At 42.8% G+C, this 26374-nt stretch overlaps 1 protein-coding gene across 3 annotated transcripts in view; it reads right to left on the bottom strand.

Annotated features, from left to right (window-relative positions):
* The window catches only part of LOC141095454 (ATP-dependent translocase ABCB1-like), a 485663-nt gene that overhangs the window by 265845 nt on the left and 193444 nt on the right, over nucleotides 1–26374 (bottom strand). For all 3 annotated transcript variants that reach the window (XM_073581458.1, XM_073581459.1, XM_073581460.1), the window contains one exon: nucleotides 21096–21267. In XM_073581458.1, the coding sequence (XP_073437559.1) occupies nucleotides 21096–21267 (172 nt within the window). The remainder of the gene's footprint in view (nucleotides 1–21095; nucleotides 21268–26374) is intronic.

Raw genomic sequence — 26374 nt, 5'->3', positions numbered from 1 at the left:
CAGAAGTAGCGCCTCAGCACAAGGCAAGACCAGTATGGCCAAAATGTGGCAAAGTTTTGTGTGCCCGCCACAAATGTCTACACCATCACAGACGGCTCCAGTCAGCAGGAGGCAACGTTTCCGTCAGATGGTGACAGAATACACGTCTTGCCCTCTCAATGTACTCCCAGACGGCTCTTCCCCCTTCAAGTTTTGGGTCTCTATGTTGGATACCTGGCCAGAGCTTAGCCAGTATGCATTGGAGGTGCTGGCTTGCCCTGCTGCTAGTGTATTATCAGAACGCGTCTTTAGTGCCGCAGGTGGTATACTAACAGACCATTGCATGCGACTATCCTCCGATAACGTTGACCGGCTTACTTTTCTGAAAATGAACAAGGCCTTGATCTCGCCTGAATTTGCCAGAACTCTTCCTAATTAAATAATTGGTTGGCAACAGTATCCAGGTCTCCTATTGTGTTCATGTTTCTACCACCTGAACTGTAATCCCTGGGCTCCAACACGACCAGTTGCTGCTCAGAAGTGCCATCTGCACAGAGAAAAACACTAGCTCCTGTGTAAGTGGGGTTCAGTAACGCCAGCTGCTCCCCTGCTGTGTGTCCGGCAATATCTCCTGCTCTCTCCACATTCAAACTACATCATATTTGAAACTTGCTCAAAGTAGGCCTCAGCCTACCCCATGATTGATCCTGGGCTCCAACACCGCCAGTTGTTGCTCAGAAGTGCCGTCTGCACAGAAAAAAACACTAGCTCCTGTGTTAGTGGGGTTCAGTAACGCCAGCTGCTCCCCTGCTGTGCAAATGTCAATGTCTCCTGCTCCCTCCACATTCAAACTACATCAGATATTAAACTTGCTCCAATTAGGCCTCAGCCTACTCCATGATTGACCCTGGGCTCCAACACCACCAGTTGCTGCTCGGAAGTGCCATCTGCACAGAGAAAAACACTAGCTCCTGTGTTAGTGGGGTTCAGTAGCGTCAGCTACTCCCCTGCTGTGTGTCCGGCAATATCTCCTGCTCCCTCCACATTCAAACTACATCATATTTTAAACTTGCTCAAAGTAGGCCTCAGCCTACACCATGATTGATCCTGGGCTCCAACACCGCCAGTTGTTGCTCAGAAGTACCGTCTGCACAGAAAAAAACACTAGCTCCTGTGTTAGTGGGGTTCAGTAACGCCAGCTGCTCCCCTGCTGTGTGTGCGGCAATATCTCCTGCTCCCTCCACATTCACCCCTCATCAGATATTAAACTTGCTCCAATTTGGCCTCAGCCTACTCCTTGATTGACCCTGGGCTCCAACACTGCCAGTTGTTGCTCAGAAGTGCCGTCTGCACAGAGAAAAACACTAGCTCCTGTCTTAGTGGGGTTCAATAACGCCAGCTGCTCCCCTGCTGTGTGTCTGGCAATATCTCCTGCTCCCTCCACATTCACCCCGCATCAGATATTAAACTTGCTCCAATTTGGCCTTAGCCTACACCATGATTGATCTTAGGCTCCAACACCGCCAGTTGTAGCTCAGAAGTGCCGTCTGCACAGAAAAAAACACTAGCTCCTGTGTTAGTGGGGTTCAGTTATGCCAGCTGCTCCCCTGCTGTGTGTACGGCAATGTCTCCTGCTCCCTCCATATTCAAACTACATCAGATATTAAACTTGCTCCAAGTAGGCCTCAGCCTACACCATGATTGATCCTGGGCTCCAACACCGCCAGTTGTTGCTCAGAAATGCCGTCTGCACAGAGAAAAACACTAGCTCCTGTGTTAGTGGGGTTCAGTAACGCCAGCTACTCCCCTGCTATGTGTCCGGCACTATCTCCTGCTCCCTCCACATTCAAACTACATCAGATTTTAATCTTGCTCCAAGTAGGCCTCAGCCTACACCATGATTGATCCTGGGCTCCAACACCGCCAGTTGCTGCTCAGAAGTGCAGTCTGCACAGTCAACATATGCTCCAGTGTTATTGGGGTTCAGTAATGTCAGCTGATCCCCAGCTGTGTGTACGGCAATGTCTCCTGCTCTGTCCACACTCACACAACTAAAGATTTTAAACTTGCTGCAATTAGGACTCTTCATCCACTCTGTTTGAACTGTAATCCCTGGGCTCCAACACCGCTAGTTGCTGCTCAGAAGTGTCTTTGGCACAGGTAGTCCTTCCTGGCCAGCCTGCTTCCAGCACGCCAGCTGTTTCCGGGAGGTGTCAACGTCACTTTGTCACCAATATGTTATCCTGTCGTGTTGCGGTTGGGTTAGCTGACTCTATGGTGCCTGCAGTTTAGGTGCTTCCTAAGTGGGCTGTGGGTTCTGGCAATAAAGGCTGGTTCTGTAGTGCCAATAGGACAAGCACCCCCTATAGGAATGTGGGCTTCGGTAACTGCGGCCGGCTCGCGGCATTGCAACTTTGTTTTTCATGGGTACCTTCTGCTACCCATCCAGGTTCCAGCACCGTCAGCTGGTTCTCGGCAGTGCCTTTAGCTTAGGTGCCTCCATCTCGGTATCTGAGTTCCAGCAACGTCTGCTGGTCCTTGGTAGTGCTTTCTAGCACAGTTACCTCCTGCTTAGTCACCGGGTTCCAGTACCATCAGCTGGTCCTCAGTAGTGCCATTGGCTCTTGTTCCTTCTGCTGCCACTCCGGGTTCCAGCACCGTCAGCTGTTTCAGGGAAGTGTCAACATCACTTTGGCACCAATACATTGTCCTGTCGTGTTGCGGTTGGGTTAGCCGACTCTATGGTGCCTGCAGTTTAGGTGCTTCCTATGTGGGCTGCGGGTTCTGGCAATAAAGGCTGGCTCTATAGTGCCAATAGGACAAGCTCCCCCTGTAGGACTGTGGGTTTCGGTAACTGTGGCCGGCTCGCGGCCTTGCAACTTTGTTTTTCACGGGTACCTTCTGTTACCCATCTGGGTTCCAGTACTGTCAGCTGGTTCTCGGCAGTTCCTCAGCCTTCTTGTACCTTCTGCTACATTTCCAAGTTCAAACTTTTTGAAATGGTTTTTGGTAATCACTCTGGATCTGTCTGACGATGACCCTGAAGACCACCCCAAAGAAGACCAAAAAGATGACCCTGAAGAAGATGACTAAGAGGACAAAGAACATGAAGACAACCACCAAGATACAGAACAACAAGAGACAGAAGAACAAAAAGCAGAAGAACAAAAAGCAGAACATTAAGCAGAAGACTAAAAATCAGAGCAAAAGATATTATCTAAATTATAAGCAGAAGAAGACTAAGCAGTGTATGGGGGTGAGTCTGTTCCTCCTCGTGGTGCCCCTGGAAAATGCCTGCTGCTGCACTCCAAACTGAACGCGGACAAATCCTGTTGTAAATCTTTTGTGTCAGGCTGAACGGAAGGTTTAATCTTCAAACTTTTATAGATAACAACTACAGGAATGCCTGTCACAAATAAGAATATGATGAAGAAGAAGAATAGGAAGAAGATGAAGAAGTAGAATATGAAGAAGAATAATAGTTGAATAAGAAGAATATGAAGAATGTAAAAAAAAAGAATAATAGGAAGAAGGTGAAGAAGATGAATAAGGTGAAGAAGAAGTTGATGAAAAAGATGCAGCTGCTGCTGAGGATCATGAAGGAGAAAGTGTGGGAGAAGTAAAAAAGAAGGTGAAGAGCATGGAAGTAGTGAAACATGCATATCTGACAAAATATAAAAAAGGTTAACATAGTCAATATCTTTGTAATTCCGAACGTCTTAAAAAAATGTATTCCTGTTATTCCATTTGATTGGGCTAAACCTCTATGCCTTTAATGTCTCCTCCAGCTCCCCCAATACATTCTACATTATTATTAGTTGTTTTTCTTCATGTAGAATTAACCAACAAGGAAAGAAAGGGTTTATTTTAATTCCGATATTTCTGTCCCATTGACTTGCATTGGTTTCGGGTATTGGAATCGGCGATATCCGATACTTTTTGGCTATCGGTCTGATCCGATATTTCACTATATCGGAAGGTATCGCTCAACACTACTTAAAACATATAATGAGGCGGACCTAAAGCTGTCATCGTGGACACAGCTCACAATAATTGAATACTATATGCTAATGACATATAATGGGGCAAGCCTAGAGCTGGCAAACATGAAAGATATCACATCTATATCAGTCAGGTAGATTACAATATATTCACCTATTTATTCGATTCTAGTCTATGGAGGCCTAGTAATATGACATTATAGAAAATATAAATATTGTGTCTCATAGAATCTAATGGGCCAATCACCAATGTATATATAGCAAAACACAGAAAAGGAGAATATATAGAAAAGACTAGATAGAAACATAATAATCATTTAGTACTTAAATAGTAAGAATAAATTATTTTACTGCGTGTAATCACAATATATACTAATAAGTATAGTTGAAGACAAAACTAGCAAGATGACTAGTATAACATGGAAGGTATAATAGCGAGCAAGGACTGATAACATGCAGATAAAGTCCATAATATCCAGAAAAAATTGATTGTAGTCCATACGGAGGAGTCCTATCCAGCAGAGGGGTAGGTCCCATGTCAGTGATATGCGAGATAATAGAACATCAGTATAAACTATATAGAATAAGAGAAAAATAAATGAATAAGGAGAAAAGATAACAATTAAAACAATATACCACTGCCCAACATAAAAACAACACACATAAAAAATATTAAAGAAAAGACTTGAAGCTGATGGCTTCTTTAAGGCCATTAGGCATCAAGGTATCAAGTATGACCATCCAGCGGGTTTCTTTTTGTAGAAGTTTTTTCTTCACGTTTCCCCCGTGAATACCCATGTAAATATGGTCAATACCACACACAGTAAATCCCTTAGGATTACTGTTGTGTGTTTCAAAGAAATGTTTGGGTATGGTTTTTAGAGAACCTGGATCGGAGCAATTGGCTGCATTTCTATTATCTCTCACATATTCTTGCACTCAGATTTTCAGGGTTCGGGTAGTCATGCCCACATAAATATGGCCACAAGGGCAGCTGGCATGACAAATGACTGTCTCCGTGTTGCATGCAATGTGATGGACAATTTTGAAAGATTTATTGCCTGCAGAGTTAGAGAATTCTTTAGTCCTGGGAATGTACTGGCAAGTCGAGCAGTCCCCACAGGTGAAACAACCCCAGGGGGGGCCTTTTTTTGTAGTACCGAAAAAGTTCTTTTTAGGATGTATATAGTGGCTAAATACACAAAATATCTCTTAAGTTATGTGATCTACGCCACGGATGGGTATGGTGTAATTTGTTGTCTTAGATCCTTATCGGTCAGTAAAACTGACCAATGTTTTTCTTAGGATTTTATTGATCTCTATCCAGTGACAGTTAAATTTTGTGATAAATCTTGGCATGAAATTATCATTTTTCCTATCTTTATTCTTAGATGGTTGGGTCAGTAATGTGGATCTCTCAGAATTCAGCGCTCAGGTATAACCCTTAATGATATCTCTGTTGGGGTAGCCTCTGTTTTTAAATCGACAAGTAAGCTCTCTTGCCTGCTTATCAAAAGTGGCAATGTCAGAACAAATTCGACGTGCACGTAAAAATTGGCCCACTGGAATGGAGTTTTTCAGTTTGGGTGGGTGAGAGGACGAGAAATGCAACAAAGCATTTGTGGCTGTAGATTTACGAAAGATATCAGTTTCAATGAATCCATTGGCTGATTTAGAGATTAGAATATCTAGAAAGTCAAGTGAAGTTTGATTGTATTTACAGGTAAGTTTTATATTCCATGTGTTGTTATTAAGACAACCAAGGAAAGATTCCAATTGCGACATGGAGCCCTGCCAAATAAAGAGCACATCATCGATATATCTCAGCCATGAGATAACGAAGCTGTGGCCCGGTGTGTCAAGGCCCATATCCCTCTCTCACAGCCCCAGGAAAAGGTTTGCATAAGAGGGCGCACAAGCCGCCCCCATTGCCTTTCCCTGGAGCTGTAGGAAGGGACGGTCCTTGAACACAAAATAGTTATGGGTAAGTGTGAAATATAGTAATTTTAAAACAAAGTCAATCAATGCAGGTTCCAAATTAGTCATACTCAAGAAGAATTTAGCAGCCCATATCCCATGGCTGTGATTGATCGACGTGTACAGGGACTCCACGTCGCAAGTGACAAGCCACATATTGTCCTCAAGAGAAAGTCGATCAAGTCTCCTGACTACGTCGGTTGTATCTCGAACAAAAGACGGAAGCGTCTCTGCACATTTCTGCAGATAAGTCAATAAATCGACATGCAGGCTCACAAAGACCCCCGACGTCCGAGACAATAGGCAAGCCAGAGAGCTTACTTGTCTTTTTAAAAACAGAGGCTACCCCAACAGAGATATCATTAAGGGTTATACCCGAGCGCTGAATTCTGAGAGATCCACATTACTGACCCAACCATCTAAGAATAAAGATAGGAAAAATGATAATTTCATTCCAAGATTTATCACAAAATGTAACTGTCACTGGATGAAGATCAATAAAATCCTAAAAAAACATTGGTCAGTTTTACTGACCGATAAGGATCTAAGACATCAAATTACACCATACCAATCCGTGACTTGGTGCAGATCGTGTAACTTAAATGATATTTTATGTTGTAGCCACTATATACCTCCTAAAAAGAACTTCTTCGATACTGCGAAAAAAAGCACCCCTGGGATTGTTTCCCCTGTGGGGGCTGCTCGGCTTACCAGTACATTCCCAGGACTAAAGAATTCTGTAGAAAACAAGAAAAAGCTACTGACCATAACAATGGGATCACACACTAGATCAAAATGATATAAATTTTATTAAATATCAAAACAGACCAAAACACCATAAAAACATTTAAAAAGTCATTCAATGACAATGAAGTTGTACCCTGAAGGGTCAATAATATAACCCTGCAAAAATCTCCCCTAATACATAGGTATCATGATGATGGTGGCCAATCGTAATGAAAATAGCATAATTGAAACATGATACCAATCAGGTATATTGTAATACAGTTTTTTGCAGAGTTATATTATTGACCCTTCAGGGTATAACTTCATTGTCATTGAGTGACTTTTTAAATGTTTTTATGGTGTTTTGGTCTGTTTTGATATTTAATAAAATGTATATCATTTTGATCTAGTGTTTGATCCCATTGTTATGGTCAGTAGCTTTTTCTTGTTTTCTATTGAATATTTCATACTGACTATTGGTGTATCCCCGTATATATTGTTGGTGCTGCCCTCCTTCTCTTCATTGACTAAAGAATTCTCTAACTCTGCAGGCAATAAATCTTTCAAAATTGTCCATCACATTACATGCAACACGGAGGCAGTTAATTATCATGCCAGCTGCCCTTGTAGCCGTATTTATGTGGCATGACTACCCGAACCCTCAAAATCCGAGTGCAAAAATATGTGAGAGATATTAGAAACGCGGCCAATTGCTCCGATCCAGGATCTCTAAAAACCATACCTAAACATTTCTTTGAAACACACAACAGTAATCCTAAGGGATTTACTGTGTGTGGTATTGACCATATTAACATGGGTATTCGTGGGGGAAACGTGAAGAAAAAACTTCTACAAAAAGAAACCCACTGGATGGTCATACTTGATACCCTGATGCCTAATGGCCTTAATGAAGTCATCAGCTTCAAGTCTTTTCTTTGATATTTTTTATGTGTGTTGTTTTTATGTTGGGCAGTGTTATATTGTTTTAATTGTTATCTTTTCTCCATATTCATTTATTTTTCTCTTCTTCTATACAGTTTAAACTGATGTTCTATTATTATTTTGCACATCACTGACATGGGACCTACCCCTCTTCTGGATCCGACTCCTCCGTATGAACTACACTCAATTTTTTCTGGATATTATGGACTTTATTTGCATGTTGTCATCAGTCCTTGCTTGCTATTATACCTTCCATGTTATACAGTACTAGTCATCTTGCTAGTTTTGTCTTCAACTATACTTCTTAGTATATATTGTTATTGCACGCAGTAAAATAATTTATTCTTACTATTTAATTACTAAATGATTATTATGTTTCTATCTAGTCTTTTCTATATATTCTCCTTTTCTGTGTTTTGTTATATATACATTGGTGATTGGCCCATTAGATTCTATGAGACACAATATTTATATTTTCTATAATGTCATATACTAGGCCTCCATAGACTAGAATCGAATAAATAGGTGAATATATTGTAATCTACCTGACTGATATAGATGTGATATCTTTCATGTTTGCCAGCTCTAGGCTTGCCCCATTATATGTTCTTAGCATATAGTATTCAATTTTTGTGAGCTGTGTCCATGATGACAGCTTTAGGTCTGCCTCATTATATGTTTTTAGTGTATAGAATCTTTATTTGTGAGCTGGGTTCAGTTACGCTCTGTACAACTGCAGCGTTTGTACTCAGTATGTTACTATAGTAACATAGTAACATAGTTTTGAAGGCTGAAGGAAGCCCTTATGTCCATCTAGTTCAGCCTATTTTTAGTGCAGCTGTTCTGCATTGTTGATCCTGGGCAAGGCAAAAAACCCACAGAGTAGAAGCCAATTTTCTCCATAGGGAAAAAAATTCCTTCCCGACTCCAAAGCTGGGTCAACCATCTACCTATAATATTATGTATAGTAACATAGTTTTGAAAGCTGAAGGAAGACCTTATTTCCATCTAGTTCAGCCTATTTTTATAATGACGGCTAGTACCGATTGACTCCCTTCTTCCCAGGGCTCATTGCGCCTCCTGCCCCATGTCATTGGGGCGGTACTTTGTGCTGTAATCCTTGGTCCGCTTAGACCTCAGTCACCTGATGTTTCGGGACCTGTTGTGCAGATGCAACTTGCCCGTGTACCGTGCTGCCTTCATTGCGCCTTTTACTCCACGTCATTAAGGGGCAGTGCTGTGCGTTGCAGCTCCCGACTCATTCACTCTCTAGTCACCTGATGCTCTAGGACGCTCTACACAGACGCGACTTGCACGAGTGCTGTGCTGCCTCCGTGGTGTTGTCTGCCGGAAGAGTCGCCATTGAGATGGTAGGCGATGACGCATGTCCTCCTTCCCATCTTCCTCTTCGAGCACCGGCACACTCTATCATGGGGCGGCGCATCACGCCATGCTTCGCGCCGATTCGTGGTTGGTTCCTACACCTGTGTACATAAATCCCCTGTCCTCTATCTGTAACCATGCCTTCTGACGAAACCGAGTGTGTTGAAATGCGCGTCAGGGCCTCTGTGCGTCCCTCCACCCTCAATACACGGCAACCATGTCTCAAGGTAAATATGCAATCCGCTAGTCAGCTACTTTGTGTGCTATCTTGATTAAAATTTACGTGCACTTTATATTTATTCATTGCTCTATGACAATATATGGCAATCATGACTCAGAATAGCATGCAGTCTGTTAGCTGGTTGCTCTGTGTGCTACATTGAAACTTATGCGCACTTTATATTCATATTTTCTATCGCTTTGTGGCTGCTAACTTTATAATTAATACAGACTATAGCTGATAATTATTTAAGTATTGTGAGTGGGGTGACGTTTGTTTCTTTTGTATTGCATCTTTCACCGTTTGCTATACTCAATTGTTTGGCTGATATTTCTTTTTCCATCTCTGAATACTCTTTCTATTGTGTATTTTGTGCTCTAATAAAATTTAATATTTTTTCATTTAAGCCCCTATTTTTCTTTAGATCTTTTGTTATATTATTTATATTGATTGTATATTTATTGTACTTATTGGAACTGTGAATTTTTTGGTCCTAATCTTTTCTGTTTTGGTTGTTATGGTTAGCCTAGTGGCTTTTACGTCACGGTGACATCTTTGTATGTTGAGATAATTCACAGCTGTCATCAACTTCAAATCCCACTAGCCCAATTGACACCGCACCAGGGCAATCGGGAAGAGCTGAGACAGGGTGCTAGAAGTGGCTCATCTACTTTAAAGTGATGTACCAGTTCTGGGGTAGCTGCAGGCTGGCATTTTTGGGCTGGGAAGGGTAAAATAACCAAGGACCTTACCAGCCTGATAATATAAACACACAGCCATCTGCTTTGTCTTAGTCAGTTCTGAAGAAAAGGGGGGACCTGAGTCATTTTTATTTGTTTATTTATTGCTAAATACTACAGTACAAGCAAAATGAGGTTGCATTTTTTCTTCTCTTTTTTATTCTGCCTTATATACAAGTCATTATACAGGAAATAATGTCTCTTAATCTTTTTTTCCTGAAAAATCCATTTTATCTTCCGTTCTGTATATTTTTATTGTCAGTCCAAAAAAGTTGTGTAATACTATGACAACATTGTTCCTAATAGCAACCGGGGAGTTAGAGATGCGTACAGTGGTCTTCCTCATGATGCTTTCTTTCCATTTCAGCAATGTTTTCATCCATTTCAGTGATTTTCCAGCCCCCCCCAGACCTCCTGCTAGGGTCTGCTGGAAAAATGACAGTCTCTCTTTGACTTCCATTTATGCTTGTTACTCAAAACAAGCACCCAAGCATAACAATTTGTTTGACTCGAGTAATAAGCACCCAAGCATAACCATTTGTTTGACTCGAGTAACAAGCACTTAAGCATTTTAGTGCTCGGCCATCACTAGACATTACGCCGTTCCTCTTTCATTTCTTGCTAGGATTTGTTTCAGGTTTTGCCAGCAGTACCTTATGTTTGTGTCCTGCCCTCTGATATAGGGCAGTCTGTTGAGTTATGTGCTCTGAATAAAGCAATATGTTTGTAATATGTGCTGGGTTAATTATAGCACCATCTAGTGGTGGCTGAATTTATAGTTATGTCTTAAATAGCATTTCAAGCCTGTGCCTTTAACAGAAGCAAAGCACTTTGAGATTGAAGCAATGCATTGTGGTAACGAAGCAGTGTATTCTGGGATGAGGGAGATGACATTTTCCTTTTGTGTATCTCATAGGACGCACATGTTTATCTTTGTTTTCCTGTGACTTCTCTACTTGAGTCCATATCTGGGTAAAATAAGCAGGTAATAGACATACTGTATGTGGAAGCCAAAAAAAAGGGGACAGGACCGACATCACTGCTCTCACTGCTCAGGGAATCTTGTTAGTTCAATCATAGGCAGTAGCATTTGCTATGTGATGATTCTGCAATGTACTCATTGATCTATGTATTTATAAAGATGTTTTCCTGACCCTTATTTATTGCCTTGTATTTTGGGTAAGTTTTCCCATCACAGTGTTGACAGTGTGTCTAGCCCTCATTACCACTGTGTATGTCTATTTTTTATCCCCCTATTTCCATGTACTGTAAGTGTCCACATTTTATATGTAATATCAATAAAATATTGTTCTTTATGGATTTTTTTGACTGCTTGGCCTTTTTGGTGTTTCCTATCTTGGTAAAGCATATCTAGCAAGGATCAGTGTTTTCTTGCAATGCAGTGATTCACAGAGCTGTTATTTACTGCCTATCAGCTAGGAGATGTAATTAACTGTTTAGTTGCCAGTTCACAGTGAATGTAATCAGAGATTCATGTATTCTTATGTAATGTTTGCATCACCGTACACTTTCTATAAATATGTTAGCTGTGTGATCATCTGCCCAATACTTACCCATGTCGTTTGTATTCCTTGTAGTTTTACCGCGCATGTTCTCTACTGTTCACCAATAAACAAGTTAGACTACAGAGAACAGTCTGTTTATTTGGAACACAGAACAGTGGTTTATGCTGAATGCTGAATTGCACACCATGTCAACGTGTATGAAGGCAAAGCAGTAAAACAAATGCTAGATGCCTGCGATAGCAAACAAGAGTAAAACAGAACCTCCGGTCACAGGCGGTGGTGACACAGACTGTAAGGGACCGCTATCATCCAAACTGCACCACATACAGGTATTATAACAGCCGCCATACAACCGCAGGGAACAAGAACCCAGGGCTCAGTAAAGGACTGCCAGTCGCAAGCGGTGAGAGCATAGACTGTATGGGACCTCTAACACCCATACTGCTTCACATAAGGGTATCACAGCAGCCACCATACAGCTGCACAATGCTACTGCAGCCTGCCAACAAGTGCTACATCTTTCCTGCCATGCGGAAGCCCGCCGTGCATAGACTGTCTCCCTCTAGTGTACTCAGCAGTACGAAGCTAAGCGCACAATGTCTCAAAACAGCACATCCTCACTGAAAACGAGGTCACGAGCAAGCTCCAGCAGGTCGTCATTAGCAGAGTTCGCTGCTGTCGCTCGCGCCGAAGCCGAGGCAGCCAAAGCAAGATCCTCATTCGCCGAAAGAGAGATGCACTTAAAGCGGAGACAGGTGGAGCAAAATGCAGAAGCCGCATGTCTGCAGGCATAGAGAGAAGCGGAAACCGCACGTCTGCAGGCAGAGAGAGAAGCAGAAACCACACGTCTGCAGGCAGAGAGAGAAGCGGAAGCTGCACATTTGCAAGCAGAGCTAGAAAAACTTGCGGCAGACAAGGAGACAGCAGCTGCAATAGCTAAGGCAGAGTATTTGGAAGCTATGAAGGATCCTGATTGTGACAGATGCAGCAACATTTCTTGACCTGATCTAGAGCAGCAAGATCCAGCCCAGCGCGTCGCAGAGTACGTCCATCAACATTCTGGCAGGAATGACAGCCCTGATGCACCACATCGACCAGCCTACGCCGATTTACCAGCGATACCACCCAGAACTACATTACCATAGGCAAGGGGATGTCCAACACAGAGATGTCTACCACAGCTACCGTTCCAGAGAACAGAAGGTACAGCCTCCACCCAGACTGAAAGGGACACTCTTTGCATCAGAAAGGTATTATACAGACTATTCTAAACCAGAAGCTCCTTACAGGTATGAGGATACACCACACACACAGCATGACAACAGCACACCAGCTCATGTTGGCACTGACCCAGTCACTATGAACTTTGCGAAGTTCTTTGCTCGCCGGGACCTGGTGAACAAGGGGCTTGTAAAATTCACTGATCGAGCTGAGAGCTATAGGGAACGAGTCCACTTAAATTACCCACACATAGGCCTCCATATGGTGTGGGAGAAACTTGATGAATGTTATGGGTCAGTAGAAGCTATTGAAAATGCTTTGTACAAAAGACTTGATGAGTTTCCCAGAATTGGAAATAAAGGTTATCAAAAGCTCATGGAACTGAGTTACTTGTTAATGGAGGTGCAGGTTGCTCAGATAGGAGACCTGCCAGGGTTGGCATTCCTGGACACCGCCAAAGGTGTCAACCCAATTGTTCAAAAACTCCCTTACAACCTACAAGAGAAGTGGATCAGTCATGGGTCCCGTTACAAACAGACTCATAAGGTCTCATTTCCCCCTTTCAAGGTGTTCGTAGACTTTGTTACTCAACAAGCAAGAGTTAGAAATGACCCCAGTTTTGATTTTACTATGTCATGTAGCACTTCCCCTGGTGTCAAACCCTGTAAAACACCAGTGGCAGTTCATAAAACTAATGTTAGTCCCACAGGTTTTCCTTACAGGGCAAGCAAGACCTCCCCGGAGGAAGACAAAACTCAAGATCTCAGCAAACACTGCCCCCTACACAAGAAACCACATCCTCTGCTAAAACGCAGAGCCTTCAGGGAAAAGTCTCCAGAAGACCGCAAAGGTTTCCTCAAAGAAAACAAGATGTTTCAGATGCTGTGCGACGACCTTGCACTTCGCTAAGAACTGTGAAACCAGCGTGAAATGTGAGGAATGTGGTAGCGTGGAGCACAACACAACCTTACACTATGGAACACCCTCAGGGGTATCATCGCAAGTGGAAGAGTGCGGCAAAAAGCCGATGGTCACGGCGTAGACACTCCAGTAATCACTTCCCAGTGTACAGAGATCTGTAAGGAACTTGTAACAGGAATATCCTGCTCAAAGATCTGCTTTGTCAGAGTCTATCCAGCGAGCCACCGAGATAAGGCAATCAAGGTGTATGCAATCTTGGATGATCAGAGCAACAGGTCTCTAGCCAAGTCCTTTCTCTTTGGCACCTTCAACATTGTTGGCCCCGGTTCTCCTTACTCCTTGAAAACATGTGCGGGTACTGTTAAGATGGCAGGGAGAAAAGCAACTGGGTTAAAGGTAGAGTCTATATACGGTCAAACCTGCATAGCCTTGCCATCAATATTGGAGTGCAGCCAGATTCCTGACAAGAGGTCTGAGATACCTACCCCAGAGGTATCAGCTCAACATCCTCATCTGAAGCGTATAGCGCATCTGATACCGGAACTGGATCAAGAAGTTCCGATTGTCTTACTCCTCGGAAGAGATATACTAAGAGTCCATAAGGCTAGAGGGCAGATTAACGGCCTACAGAACACCCCATATGCTCAGAGACTTGATCTGGGATGGGTAATATTAGGAGACGTCTGTTTAGGTGGAGCACACAAACCGACCTCAGTCAGCAGTATGTTCACTAATACTCTTGAAAATGGACGTCCGTCTCTGTTCTAGCCATGTAAGAATAGCTTCCTGATAAAAGAGTTGTCACACAATGCTCCCCTACCTTGTCCGTTAGCTGATCCTTCCTGTGAAGACCATGCATGTGACGGCGATCAAGATCACATAGTGTGTACAGTTTTCCACAGAACAAGAGAAGACAACAAGGTAGCAATGTCCATAGAAGACAGACAGACAGAGTTGGGTGGCCCCTCTACCATTTAAAACCCGAGAGACAATGCTAACCCAACAACAGAGAACCTGTCTACGGTCGATTTGTCTCCCTCAAACGCAAACTTCAGAAGGCACCTGAAATGAGAGAGCACTTTTTTGCCTTCATGGACAAAATATTTCAGAATGGCCATGCAGAAATTGCACCTGTACTTCCAGATTCCGAAGAATGTTGGCATTTACCTATTTTTGGCGTGTATCAGACTGGTTTCACTCTAGCGTTTTGTCGCGCAGCGCATCGTGCGCTATTGGGAGCACGCGCAATGTTCCCCTATCTTTAACATGGTGATCGCAGGGTCTTGCGATTGTATGCGCTCATCAGCATTTAGTGTGCCCTGCGCATTTTACAGGGGTGCGCCCAGACGCGCCGTACGCTACATGTTGCATTTTTCGTTCCGCCTACATCGTTAAAAAAATCACGCGCACATGTGCGCCCAAAAATAGCATTACAGTCTATGTGGTTGCTGACGTGCACTTGGCTGCGCGCACGTCAGCGCCTTGTGCGTGCACGCGATTTGAGTAAACAATGTCTAGACACTTGTCTTTAACCTCCCCCTAAACAAGCAACATAGTTAGGGAGGAGTGTGGATAAAAGAAGGTGTCTTCAGGGACAGACAATTACTCTACAGACAGCCTTGCAGAGACCAGACAAGCACCAACTAGAGCCTTCCAACTGTGGATTCAAGTTTCAGGAGCCAAAATGTGAGTATTCTTCAACATAATGTCTGTGTGTCCTGTACAATTTTATAATGTACTAATGTATTTTTTTTCAAAATTTCAGCATGTCTTCTTCTGGATCAGTCTATTCGCCATCTCGGCAAGAACTGGCCCAAGCTGATCGTGAGGTGAGGATGTTGCTGCCTTTGGGTAAGTATAGCTGCCTCTAGAAATGTGTTTTAATTTTTTTTTTCTTTACAGACATCGGACACAGGCAGTGAAGATGAAGTGCGAGAACGGTCTGAGCAGGAGCGGTCTGAGTGGGAGCAGTCTGAGCGGGAGAAGTCTGAGCGGGAGGATTCTGAGCAGAAGCAGCGTAGACAAGTCGTGGCGAGGAGACGCAATGTTAGTATATAATGTTTTTTTTTAATTTTTTTTCTGTCTTTATTTTCATCTTTATCTAGCTTCTTCTCTGTTTCTTTTTGTATCTTTTTCATTCTCCAAAATTCCAAACATTCTAATATTTTTTTTTTCTAGGTTCCACAACAGGATGATGAAGAAGTAGTGTACATAGACAACGAGCACCTGATCCGCCCTGTTGAGGAGCATATCCCGTTGTGGGACAGCCGTGACCAGCAGTACAAAGACACAGTGGTGACCCGGCAGCTCTGGAATGAGGTGGCCGCAGCGATGATGGATGGCTGGGAAAGCGCCTCTCCAAGTTCAAAAAGGGCGTTCAGTAAGTATAAAGATGCTCTGTGATACTGCATTGATTTTTGGCCCAGATGGTGCTGGTGTGTTTGTGGCAAGATATATTCTTGCATTTTTAGTGTTCAGCATTGTTGATCCTGGGGAAGGCAAAAAACCAACAGAGTAGAAGCCAATTCTCTCCATAGGGAAAAAAAATTGTTTCCCCTAAGCTGGGTCAACGATCTACCTATAATATTATGTTATTCGTAACCTTCTATACTGTTACTCACAAGAAAAGCATCCATTCCTTTCTTAAATTCATTCAGTGAGTTGGACATCACCACTTCCTCAGGAAGAGAAGTCCAGAGCCTCACTGCTCTTACCGTGAAGAACCTTCTTCTATGCTGGTGCAAAAATTGTCTTTCCTCCAAACGAAGAGAATGCCCCCTTGTTCTTGTCACAGTCCTTGGTGCAAACAGTTCATTGGAGAGATCTCTGTATTGCCCTCTGATATACTTGTACATATACAGTGGGGCAAAAAAGTATTTAGTCAGTCAGCAATAGTGCAAGTTCCACCACTTAAAAAGATGAGAGGCGTCTGTAATTTACATCATAGGTAGACCTCAACTATGGGAGACAAACTGAGAAAAAAAAATCCAGAAAATCACATTGTCTGTTTTTTATCCTTTTATTTGCATATTATGGTGGAAAATAAGTATTTGGTCAGAAACAAAATTTCATCTCAATACTTTGTGATATATCCTTTGTTGGCAATGACAGAGGTCAAACGTTTTCTGTAAGTCTTCACAAGGTCGCCACACACTGTTGTTGGTATGTTGGCCCATTCCTCCATGCAGATCTCCTCTAGAGCAGTGATGTTTTTGGCTTTTCGCTTGGCAACACGGACTTTCAACTCCCTCCAAAGGTTTTCTATAGGGTTGAGATCTGGAGACTGGCTAGGCCACTCCAGGACCTTGAAATGCTTCTTACGAAGCCACTCCTTCGTTGCCCTGGCGGTGTGCTTTGGATCATTGTCATGTTGAAAGACCCAGCCACGTTTCATCATCAATGCCCTTGCTGATGGAAGGAGGTTTGCACTCAAAATCTCACGATACATGGCCCCATTCATTCTTTCATGTACCCGGATCAGTCGTCCTGGCCCCTTTGCAGAGAAACAGCCCCAAAGCATGATGTTTCCACCACCATGCTTTACAGTAGGTATGGTGTTTGATGGATGCAACTCAGTATTCTTTTTCCTCCAAACACGACAAGTTGTGTTTCTACCAAACAGTTCCAGTTTGGTTTCATCAGACCATAGGACATTCTCCCAAAACTCCTCTGGATCATCCAAATGCTCTCTAGCAAACTTCAGACGGGCCCGGACATGTACAGACTTAAGCAGTGGGACACGTCTGGCACTGCAGGATCTGAGTCCATGGTGGCGTAGTGTGTTACTTATGGTAGGCCTTGTTACATTGGTCCCAGCTCTCTGCAGTTCATTCACTAGGTCCCCCCGCGTGGTTCTGGGATTTTTGCTCACCGTTCTTGTGATCATTCTGACCCCACGGGGTGGGATTTTGCGTGGAGCACCAGATCGAGGGAGATTATCAGTGGTCTTGTATGTCTTCCATTTTCTAATTATTGCTCCCACAGTTGATTTCTTCACTCCAAGCTGGTTGGCTATTGCAGATTCAGTCTTCCCAGCCTGGTGCAGGGCTACAATTTTGTTTCTGGTGTCCTTTGACAGCTCTTTGGTCTTCACCATAGTGGAGTTTGGAGTCAGACTGTTTGAGGGTGTGCACAGGTGTCTTTTTATACTGATAACAAGTTTAAACAGGTGCCATTACTACAGGTAATGAGTGGAGGAAAGAGGAGACTCTTAAAGAAGAAGTTACAGGTCTGTGAGAGCCAGAAATCTTGATTGCTTGTTTCTGACCAAATACTTATTTTCCACCATAATATGCAAATAAAAGGAAAAAAAATCAGACAATGTGATTTTCTGGATTTTTTTTTCTCAGTTTGTCTCCCATAGTTGAGGTCTACCTATGATGTAAATTACAGACGCCTCTCATCTTTTTAAGTGGTGGAACTTGCACTATTGCTGACTGACTAAATACTTTTTTGCCCCACTGTATATTAGGTCTCCCCTAAGTCTTCTCTTTTCTAGAGTAAATAGACCTAATTTTGATAACCTTTCTGGGTATTGTAGTGAACCAACTCCATTTATCTTTTTTGTAGCCCACCTTTGAACCCTTTCAAGTTCAGTAATGTCTTTCTTGAGCACCGGCGTCCAAAATTGCACACAATACTCCAAGTGTGGTCTGACAAGTGATTTGTACAAAGGGAGAATTATGTTTTCATCTCGGGTCCCCAGACCTCTTCTAATGCATCCCATGACCCTATTTGCTTTGGTGGCAGCTGCCTGACACTGGGCACTCTAATTTAGCTTCTTATTGACTAAGATGCCTAAGTCTTTTTCCATGTCTGATTTCCCCAGCAGTTTCCCATTTAGTAAATAATTGTAGCATCTGTTTCTCCTTCCAATGTGCACAACCTTACACTTAGCTGTGTTATACCTCATTTGCCATTTTTCAGCCCAATTCTCCAATTTACTCAAATCTGTCTGTAGTTGCAAACTGTCCTCCTTTGTGTTAACTACCTTACTTTTTTTTTTTCATCTGCAAATACTGATATTTCACTGTGTAATCCATCCACTAGATCATTGATAAATATATTAAATAGTAGGGAGCCCAATACAGAACCCTGTGGTACCCCACTAATAACCCTGGCCCAATCTGAGTATGCACCATTAATAACCACTCTTTGTTTTCTATCACTAAGCCAGCTACCTACCCATCTACACACATTTTCCCCTAGCCCAAGCTTTCTCATCTTACTTACCAATCTTTTATGTGGGACAGTGTCAAATGCTTTAGAGAAGTCAAGATAAATGACTTCCAATGATTCTCCTTGGTCCATTTGAGAGCTTACAGCCTCATAGAAGCTGATCAGATTAGTTTGACAGGAGCGATCCTTCATAAATCCATGTTGATATGGAGTTAAACATTTATTAACCTTGAGATATTTCATAATGGTATCCCTTAGAAACCCTTCAAAAATTTTACCCACAACAGATGTTAAGCTTACTGGCCTATAGTTTCCAGGTTCCCTTTTACACCCCTTTTTGAATAATGGCACCACATTTGCTTGCCAGCAATCAAAAGGAACAGACCCTGTTTCTATAGAGTCTTTAAATATAAGGAATAGAGGCCTGTCCATCACATTACTTAACTCCCTTAATACCCGAGGGTGAATGCCATCAGGGCCTGGTGATTTGTCAATTTTAATCTTACTAAGGCAGTTCTGCACTTCTTCCTGGGTTAGGCTAATTTCACACTTGCTTTTTTTTCCAGCGCGTTTTTAGCACAAAAAAACGCATAGAAAAAACGCATACAAATGCATACAAATGCTGCATTTTTTTCAAGCATTTTTATGAGCATGCATGAAAAAAACGCAGCGTTTTTATGCGTTTGTATGCGTTTTTACCGCGTTTGCGTTTTTTTCCAACATTAGGTGGCCCCTCACACTAACCCAAACCATGACTTTACTAACCCTAACCCTAACCCTGACCCTAACCCTAACCCTAACCCTGACCCTGACCCTGACCCTAACCCTAACCCTAACCCTGACCCTAACCCTAACCCTAACCCTAACCCTGACCCTAACCCTAACCCTAACCCTAACCCTGACCCTAACCCTAACCCTAACCCTGACCCTAACCCTAACCCTGACCCTAACCCTAAACCCTAGCTAACCCTAACCCTAGCCCTAAACCCCCTTAACTAACCCTAACTCTAACCCAAACCCCTAAATTCCATTGTCCAACTAATGGTAAAAAAAAAAATGCAAAAAAACGCATACATAAGCATGCCAATGCGCACATATGCGCACCCATAGACTTATAATGGGTGTCTTGCTGTAAAAAAACGCATTGCGTGCGCATGCGTTTTTTTGAGGCAAGTCGGACGCTCAAAAAATGCAACAGGATGCATTTTGTGCGCCCGAGCGCATACCGCAAAAAAACGCATGCGCGGAAAAACGCATACAAACGCATGTGTATGCGCACATAAGCGCATCCCATGCAAAGTATAGGAAAAAAAATCGCATGCGTTTTTTAGCGCTAAAATCCCGCAAAAAAAACCTCAAGTGTGAAACCAGCCTTAGGCAGGTAATACTTAATGGGGAGTTTACATTATCACTCTGCATTTCCCCTGGCAAATCCTTTTCCTATGTGAACACTGTTGAGAAAAAAGTATTAACATTTGCTTTTCCCACATCACTCTCTATGATTTCACCCTCATTGTTCTTTAAAGGGCCGACACCATCAATTTTAATGTTCTATACTGTTCATCAATAAACAAGTTAGACTACAGAGAACAATCTGGTTATTTGGAACACAGAACAGTGGTTTATGCTGAATGCTGAACTGCACACTGTGTCAATGTTTATGAAGGCAGAACAGTTTGTTTCTATTTGATTTTATATTTGCTTATCTCTTGGTTGTTGCATTATCACTTTTTCAATTCTTATACCCACCATATTCTTATATAGGCTTGTTTATGCATTTAGTACACAGAAACGTGTGCATTTTCTCACTAGGTAGGGCAGAGCCATTATGCCATTTCTTTGGTTCATTCATAGCTAGGATTCCTTTCAGATTGTGCCGGCAGAATACCAAATTTATTTTCATACAACTTTATATTTGCATTTGCCTATCTCCTGGTTGTTGCACCTTCACTTATTATGTTGGTTTCTACTTGACTTTATATTTGCTTATCTCCTGGTTGTTGCATCATCACTTATTCAATTCGTGTAACCATCATATTACGACATAGGCTTTTTTAAACATTTGTCATAGGGAACTTGTGCATCTTGTGATGAGGTAGGGCAGATCTTAGCTCCATTTCAAGCTGACCTTTTTGGTACAGAGATGCATTTTGCATTTTTAAGTATTTTTAATTGTATTTCTTTGACTTATATCTTTATAAATAAATACGCATTATTTATAGGTAATCCCTTTTGTCTGGCAGACTTCTTTCTCTTTGATTTCTGAACGTTAGAAACCTACCTTGCTCCATAACGCTCCTGATAGACCAAGCAGTGGACCAGTGCACAAAATGACCAGTGTCAGTTTCCAGCCATACCAAAATGCTATAATGATGCCAGTGACAGAGGAGGAGACCAGTTGCACGAATACACACAATTTATTAGATAACCCATCATACATGGTAGCTATGTCTCTACAAAAAAAGGATATGTAAGCAAATTAGGAGTTGCACGTCATAGTGTAAAACTGTGATGATCATAGCAAAGGGAGAAAAGAATATGCTCTTGTATCTAAGCAAACCTTTAACTTTGGAAAAAACGTAGTGTAGTTGAATATGTCAGTAGCGCTCTTGAAGAAGTTGTCCACTTCTAGGACAACTCCTTGTCCTTGTCATACCCCATGCTTGGCCCCGATAAAATAAGAAAGCTTATACTCACCTCCCATGGGGGCGTAGTTCCCACGGTGTTGGCACTTACACTCACCGAGGCTCATGCACCTCATTATGACATGCTACCCAAGAGCTCAATCAGCGCTGGCATCAATGTCTCCACCTTCTGTCGAATTGAACATGAGAGAAAGTCAGAGATTTTCTGTAGCCCGGACTTCCTCTTGATGCTCAATTTGTGCAAAGGTGAGTACAGTGACTCCAGTGCTGATTGGGCGCCAGGGTCATGTGTCACAACAACTGCACGAGAGCCCCAGGATCACGAATGCCAACACCGTGGGAACAAGGCCTGCACGAAAGGTGAGTATAGACTTTTTTATTTTATGAGGGCCAAGTGTGGCATTTGAGAAGGGGTTGTCCTAGTAGTGGATAACCCTTTTAAAAGACTAGGTGCAGCCAAGTTTAGTTTGTTTGTTATAAAAATAATGTTTCGTTTTCTTTCAGGAATCAATGGTATTAAACAGATAATTTTTAATAACATGCCAATTTTTTTTAGAATCTTTGATTGGAATATGTTCATTATCAAAAGTAGTAAAAAATGTAAGTAATATTTATCATTTCTGTCTTTCTTGAGTTTTTTTATTCAATTAAATTTGTAAATCTCTATTGAGAGTCAATTTTCGATAAACGGAAAAGGAAAGCTTTAGCATATTTTTCTCCCTAAATCACTCTGAACTGTGTTGAATGATTTTATTAAATATCCACTTTATTCATCTGGTATGGGCAGCACTTGTTTTAATTTTAACCCTGTTTCTTCCTTTGATGTACATTGATAATCCCAAAAGAAGGAGATGCAACTTAGGAAAATGCAGGAGGCTAATGGTGAAACCAAAGATGGATGTAGGTTTTTTACAGCACCTGGGGCCAGAATTCAGTTTGGCGCTCCTTATCCTATACAGAGATTAAGTGGTTTCAGTAGTCCTTTTGTGACCGTTCATATTTGATCTGATCACTTATAGTCACATACCAAATAGCTGATCTTCCTAATTCTTTTGTTTAGTGAAAAACTACAGTCCATGCTTCACTAAAAGAGGCAGGAGAAGAAGCTAGTTGGCACGTGGCAGAATTTTATAATAATTTGGCTTGTCCAGGCTTGTAATGAAAGTATGAAAGTCTGTAGTCGCCCTCAGTGACTATAGAATTCTGAATTCTCACAGCTTGCATACTGCATACTGTTAGGATTCTTGCGTGTTGGCAGCGAGCAGTCATATGACTGTAAGTATGTGATTCCTATAAATCCACCCACATTCCAGCTAGACATGCACATCCTCCCTTAATACAAGTGCATTGTGAACATATTTGCAGTTACGTGATTTACCGCTCTCACCACAGACACTAGATAAGGCTGACAGAATGCAGTGCGCATGCTGTCAAGATTCAAAAATCTGCCATACACATAAACAGCATAATTTTTTATTTCATAGGAGATATTGCTACGTTCGGGAGAAATTTCTTAAGATATTTCATGGTTCATTTTCTCCTAATACACCTTGTGAAAATGAAAAATGTGCTGCAAAAGCAATATTTTTGTCGATTTTTTCAATCCACTTTGCATTAAATCCTGTGCAGAACATGAAGGGTTAACAACTTTCCTAACAGCAGTTTAGAATTATTTGAGGGGTGCAGTTTTTAAAATTTTATTACTTCTGGAAGCTTCCTGTTATGTAGGCCCTGCAAAGTCCCATCAAGACTGAATAGATCTGCAAAAAAATAGATTTGTAAATTTCCTTGAAAAAAAAAGAAAAATTACTGCAAAATTTTAAGCTTTCGAACATTGTAAAGAAATAAAACAATGTTTCAAAGATGTTGTGGACTAAATAGACATATGGGAAATGTTATTTATTAACTATTTTGCATGGTATGATCATCTGGTTTGAGGATATAAGCATTGGAATTTTGAAAATTGCTAATGTTTTTAAAGTTTCATCACATTTCACAAAAACATTTAAAACTTATTAATATAACTTTACTGCTAACATAAAGTACAATGTGTCTGAAAACACAGTCTCAGAATCACCAGGATATATAAAAGTATCCCAAAGTTATTACCACATCAAGTGACACTGGTCAGATTTAAAAGTTGGGGATTGGTCATTAAGCATAAAATTGGCTATGTCACTAAGAGGTTAAAAACTTAGCTGACATGAAACATAACATAGTAACATAGTTAGCAAGGCTGAAAAAAGTCATTTGTCCATCCAGTTAAGCCTATATTCCATCAGAATAAATCCCCAGATCTACGTCCTTCTAAAAAACCTAATCAGTAATCACTGTAAGATACAATATTGTTACGCTCCAGGAAGACATCCAGGCCTCTCTTGAACCCCTCGACTGAGTTTGCCATTACCACTTCCTCAGGCAAGGAATTCCAGATTCTCACTGCCTTAACAGTAAAGAATCCTTTTCTATGTTGGGGAAAAAACTTTCTCTCCTCCAGACAAAGTGTATACCCCCTTGTGACTGTCACCTTCCTTGGTATAAACAGATCCTCGGAGAGATATTTGTATTGTCCCCTTATATACTTATACATGGTTATTAGATCGCCCCTCAGTTGTCTTTTTTCTAGACTAAATAAACCTAGTTTTTCTAGTCTCTCTGGGTATTGTAGTTCTGTAGGGGTCGGTGGGCTGAGCTGGGGGGTGGTCCCTCTCTTTACCACGCAGAAATAAAACAGAGACAAGATGGAGGCAGATTCTGGGTGCAACAGGTCCAAGTTTATTTCACTCGTCGTCCGTCTGACGGCCTCAGAGCACACCGCACTTTCTTTACCTCACGGCCCTTCATTTCCAGGGCTGCTTCTCACACACCGTACTCTATACTGGGGACGTGTATGCATACACCGTCCCCTCTGCACTCGTCGACGCTCCTGACAGGTCTGTCACTGTGGCCGCCTTAGGCCCATAAGCCAACAGCACTTCCACTGATCAGTCGTCGTGTCCAACACGGTGTCCCGCACTCGGTGTCTCGTCTCTTCTGTGGTTCTTCCTGTCAGGACCACCCCCCTGACGTTCTCTCTCCTCAGTCCCCCTGGTACGGTTTTCCTCACAGCGCACGAACTGTCGTAGTCCTCCTGTCACTGGAGCTCCCCCTGGGGACTGGAACTTTCTGGAACCCTCCCTCAGTATTTATATCTCTCCTGGTCCCCTGTCACTGTAACTCCGCCCCCATGACCAACGGTTTCTAAAGCCCTAAGCTGATGTCAAGTCCTTTGCTCACACTCCTCCCTCCCATCTAATGGTCAACCCAAGGTACTGCACGTCCACTACACTTTCCTAGCTGTTTCCCCACTGTAGTAACTGACACCTGTCTAAACTGTGCAAACCTATCTTTCTCTATTCTGACACGTCCGTCCGGTCACCTTCCCTACACTCTCCCTTCCTTTGTCTATTGTTGTCCTTGACAATCCGTAGTCCCTGCCTTCGTCGTTCTGAAGCTTCACCTACACTCTGTTGTCGGACCAGCTGTTGGGCCATACCCACTACCTGCGGGGGGCCGAACCATACTGGGAGCACCATGCTCTGAGTAGCCTACTGCTACTCACCAGCGCGCACGCCACATGACAACGTCTTTCACACTGGGCTAGGTACACCCATATTCTCTCTATGGCGTGTACCTTCCCCTACTCTCCCCTTCTGTTACCTTCCCCAGTCTGGTATGCCATGATCGAGGTCTCACACCTACCAGATCATTGCCGGCGTCCATCTCTCTCCTTCAGGGGTGTCCATGGTGTGGGGGACCTGATCTAGGACAGCTGTCTTTTCACATCTTTCACCTCTTGTACCTTTCTTTCAATTACATGTCATGGTCGGCGTCTCGGTCTCCCAGACCCTCTTCACACATAGACCCCTCTTCGGATCTCACACTTCCCGTTGGTCCCTCAGACCTTCCCTTACCCGAACCTGTTGCATTTTACTTTTGCATATTATACATTAAACAACTTTATAATAGCACAAGTACCCATTTTTATATTTTTTTTTTCATTTTCCTTTGCTCATTTTCTTTAAACCAGCATTTAACAAATAAACATCACATGCTTTTTCCTTCTCCCCCCCTTCCTTGGACATATGCACTCCCTCGTTTCTTGACACCCCCGCTTTGCCAGGCTTAATATAATCAACAACTTTAACTCCTTATATCAAACTTTTCATTAACATATACATCAACTGTCCTTATGCTTTGGCACAACGGTGCAACGAAATTTCGAGAGTTCAAACAACTCCCAGACGGCTGGCAGCGAGGGGCCCCGCAGCCGTGGAGCATCCGGGGTATGGGGAGTGTCCTAGGAGTTCTTACTATGGGGGTTCACGGTCCTCTGGCTCAGCAACCACAGCTACTGCGTAGTAGCCACGGGGCAGTACTCCTTGTAGTATGACACCCAGTCCCCCTCATGTAGAGCCCGGCCGTGACGAATAGATGCCACATTAAGATAGACCTTTTGTCCAGTCTCATCCCGGATAAAACCGTATCCTCTATCGATGTTGGTGTATACCAGCCGTCCCCGTGATCTCTTCACCACCATGCCAGCCTCCCCCTTTTCATGCAGCTGTTTCCAAATCGTTTGCTCCCGAGCCTTCTTCCCCTTAATAACCTCCGCAACCCAAACGGAGGGTATCGCGCCAGTCCCAGAGTCCGGTGGGCGGGACTTTGCCAAAAAAGCGCGTGGGGCAGAGGCAGCCGATGATATCTGCGGCCCAGCAGCCGCTGGGGTCAGGTGGCAAATGGGAACAACCGGGTCCTCGGGGACTGGAATCACAGGGCCCGCTAAGTCGGCCGCAGCCGACTCCAGCATCGGCATAACCATGGCCTCAGGACAGGCCGCATCCACTACTTCCAACGGAGCAATGGCCGGTTCCAA

Source organism: Dendrobates tinctorius, unplaced genomic scaffold, assembly GCF_039654945.1.
Source record: "Dendrobates tinctorius isolate UK_male_01 unplaced genomic scaffold, ASM3965494v1 ptg000070l, whole genome shotgun sequence".
Classification (NCBI taxonomy): Eukaryota; Metazoa; Chordata; class Amphibia; order Anura; family Dendrobatidae; genus Dendrobates; species Dendrobates tinctorius.
This window is presented reverse-complemented; position numbering and strand designations above follow the sequence as displayed.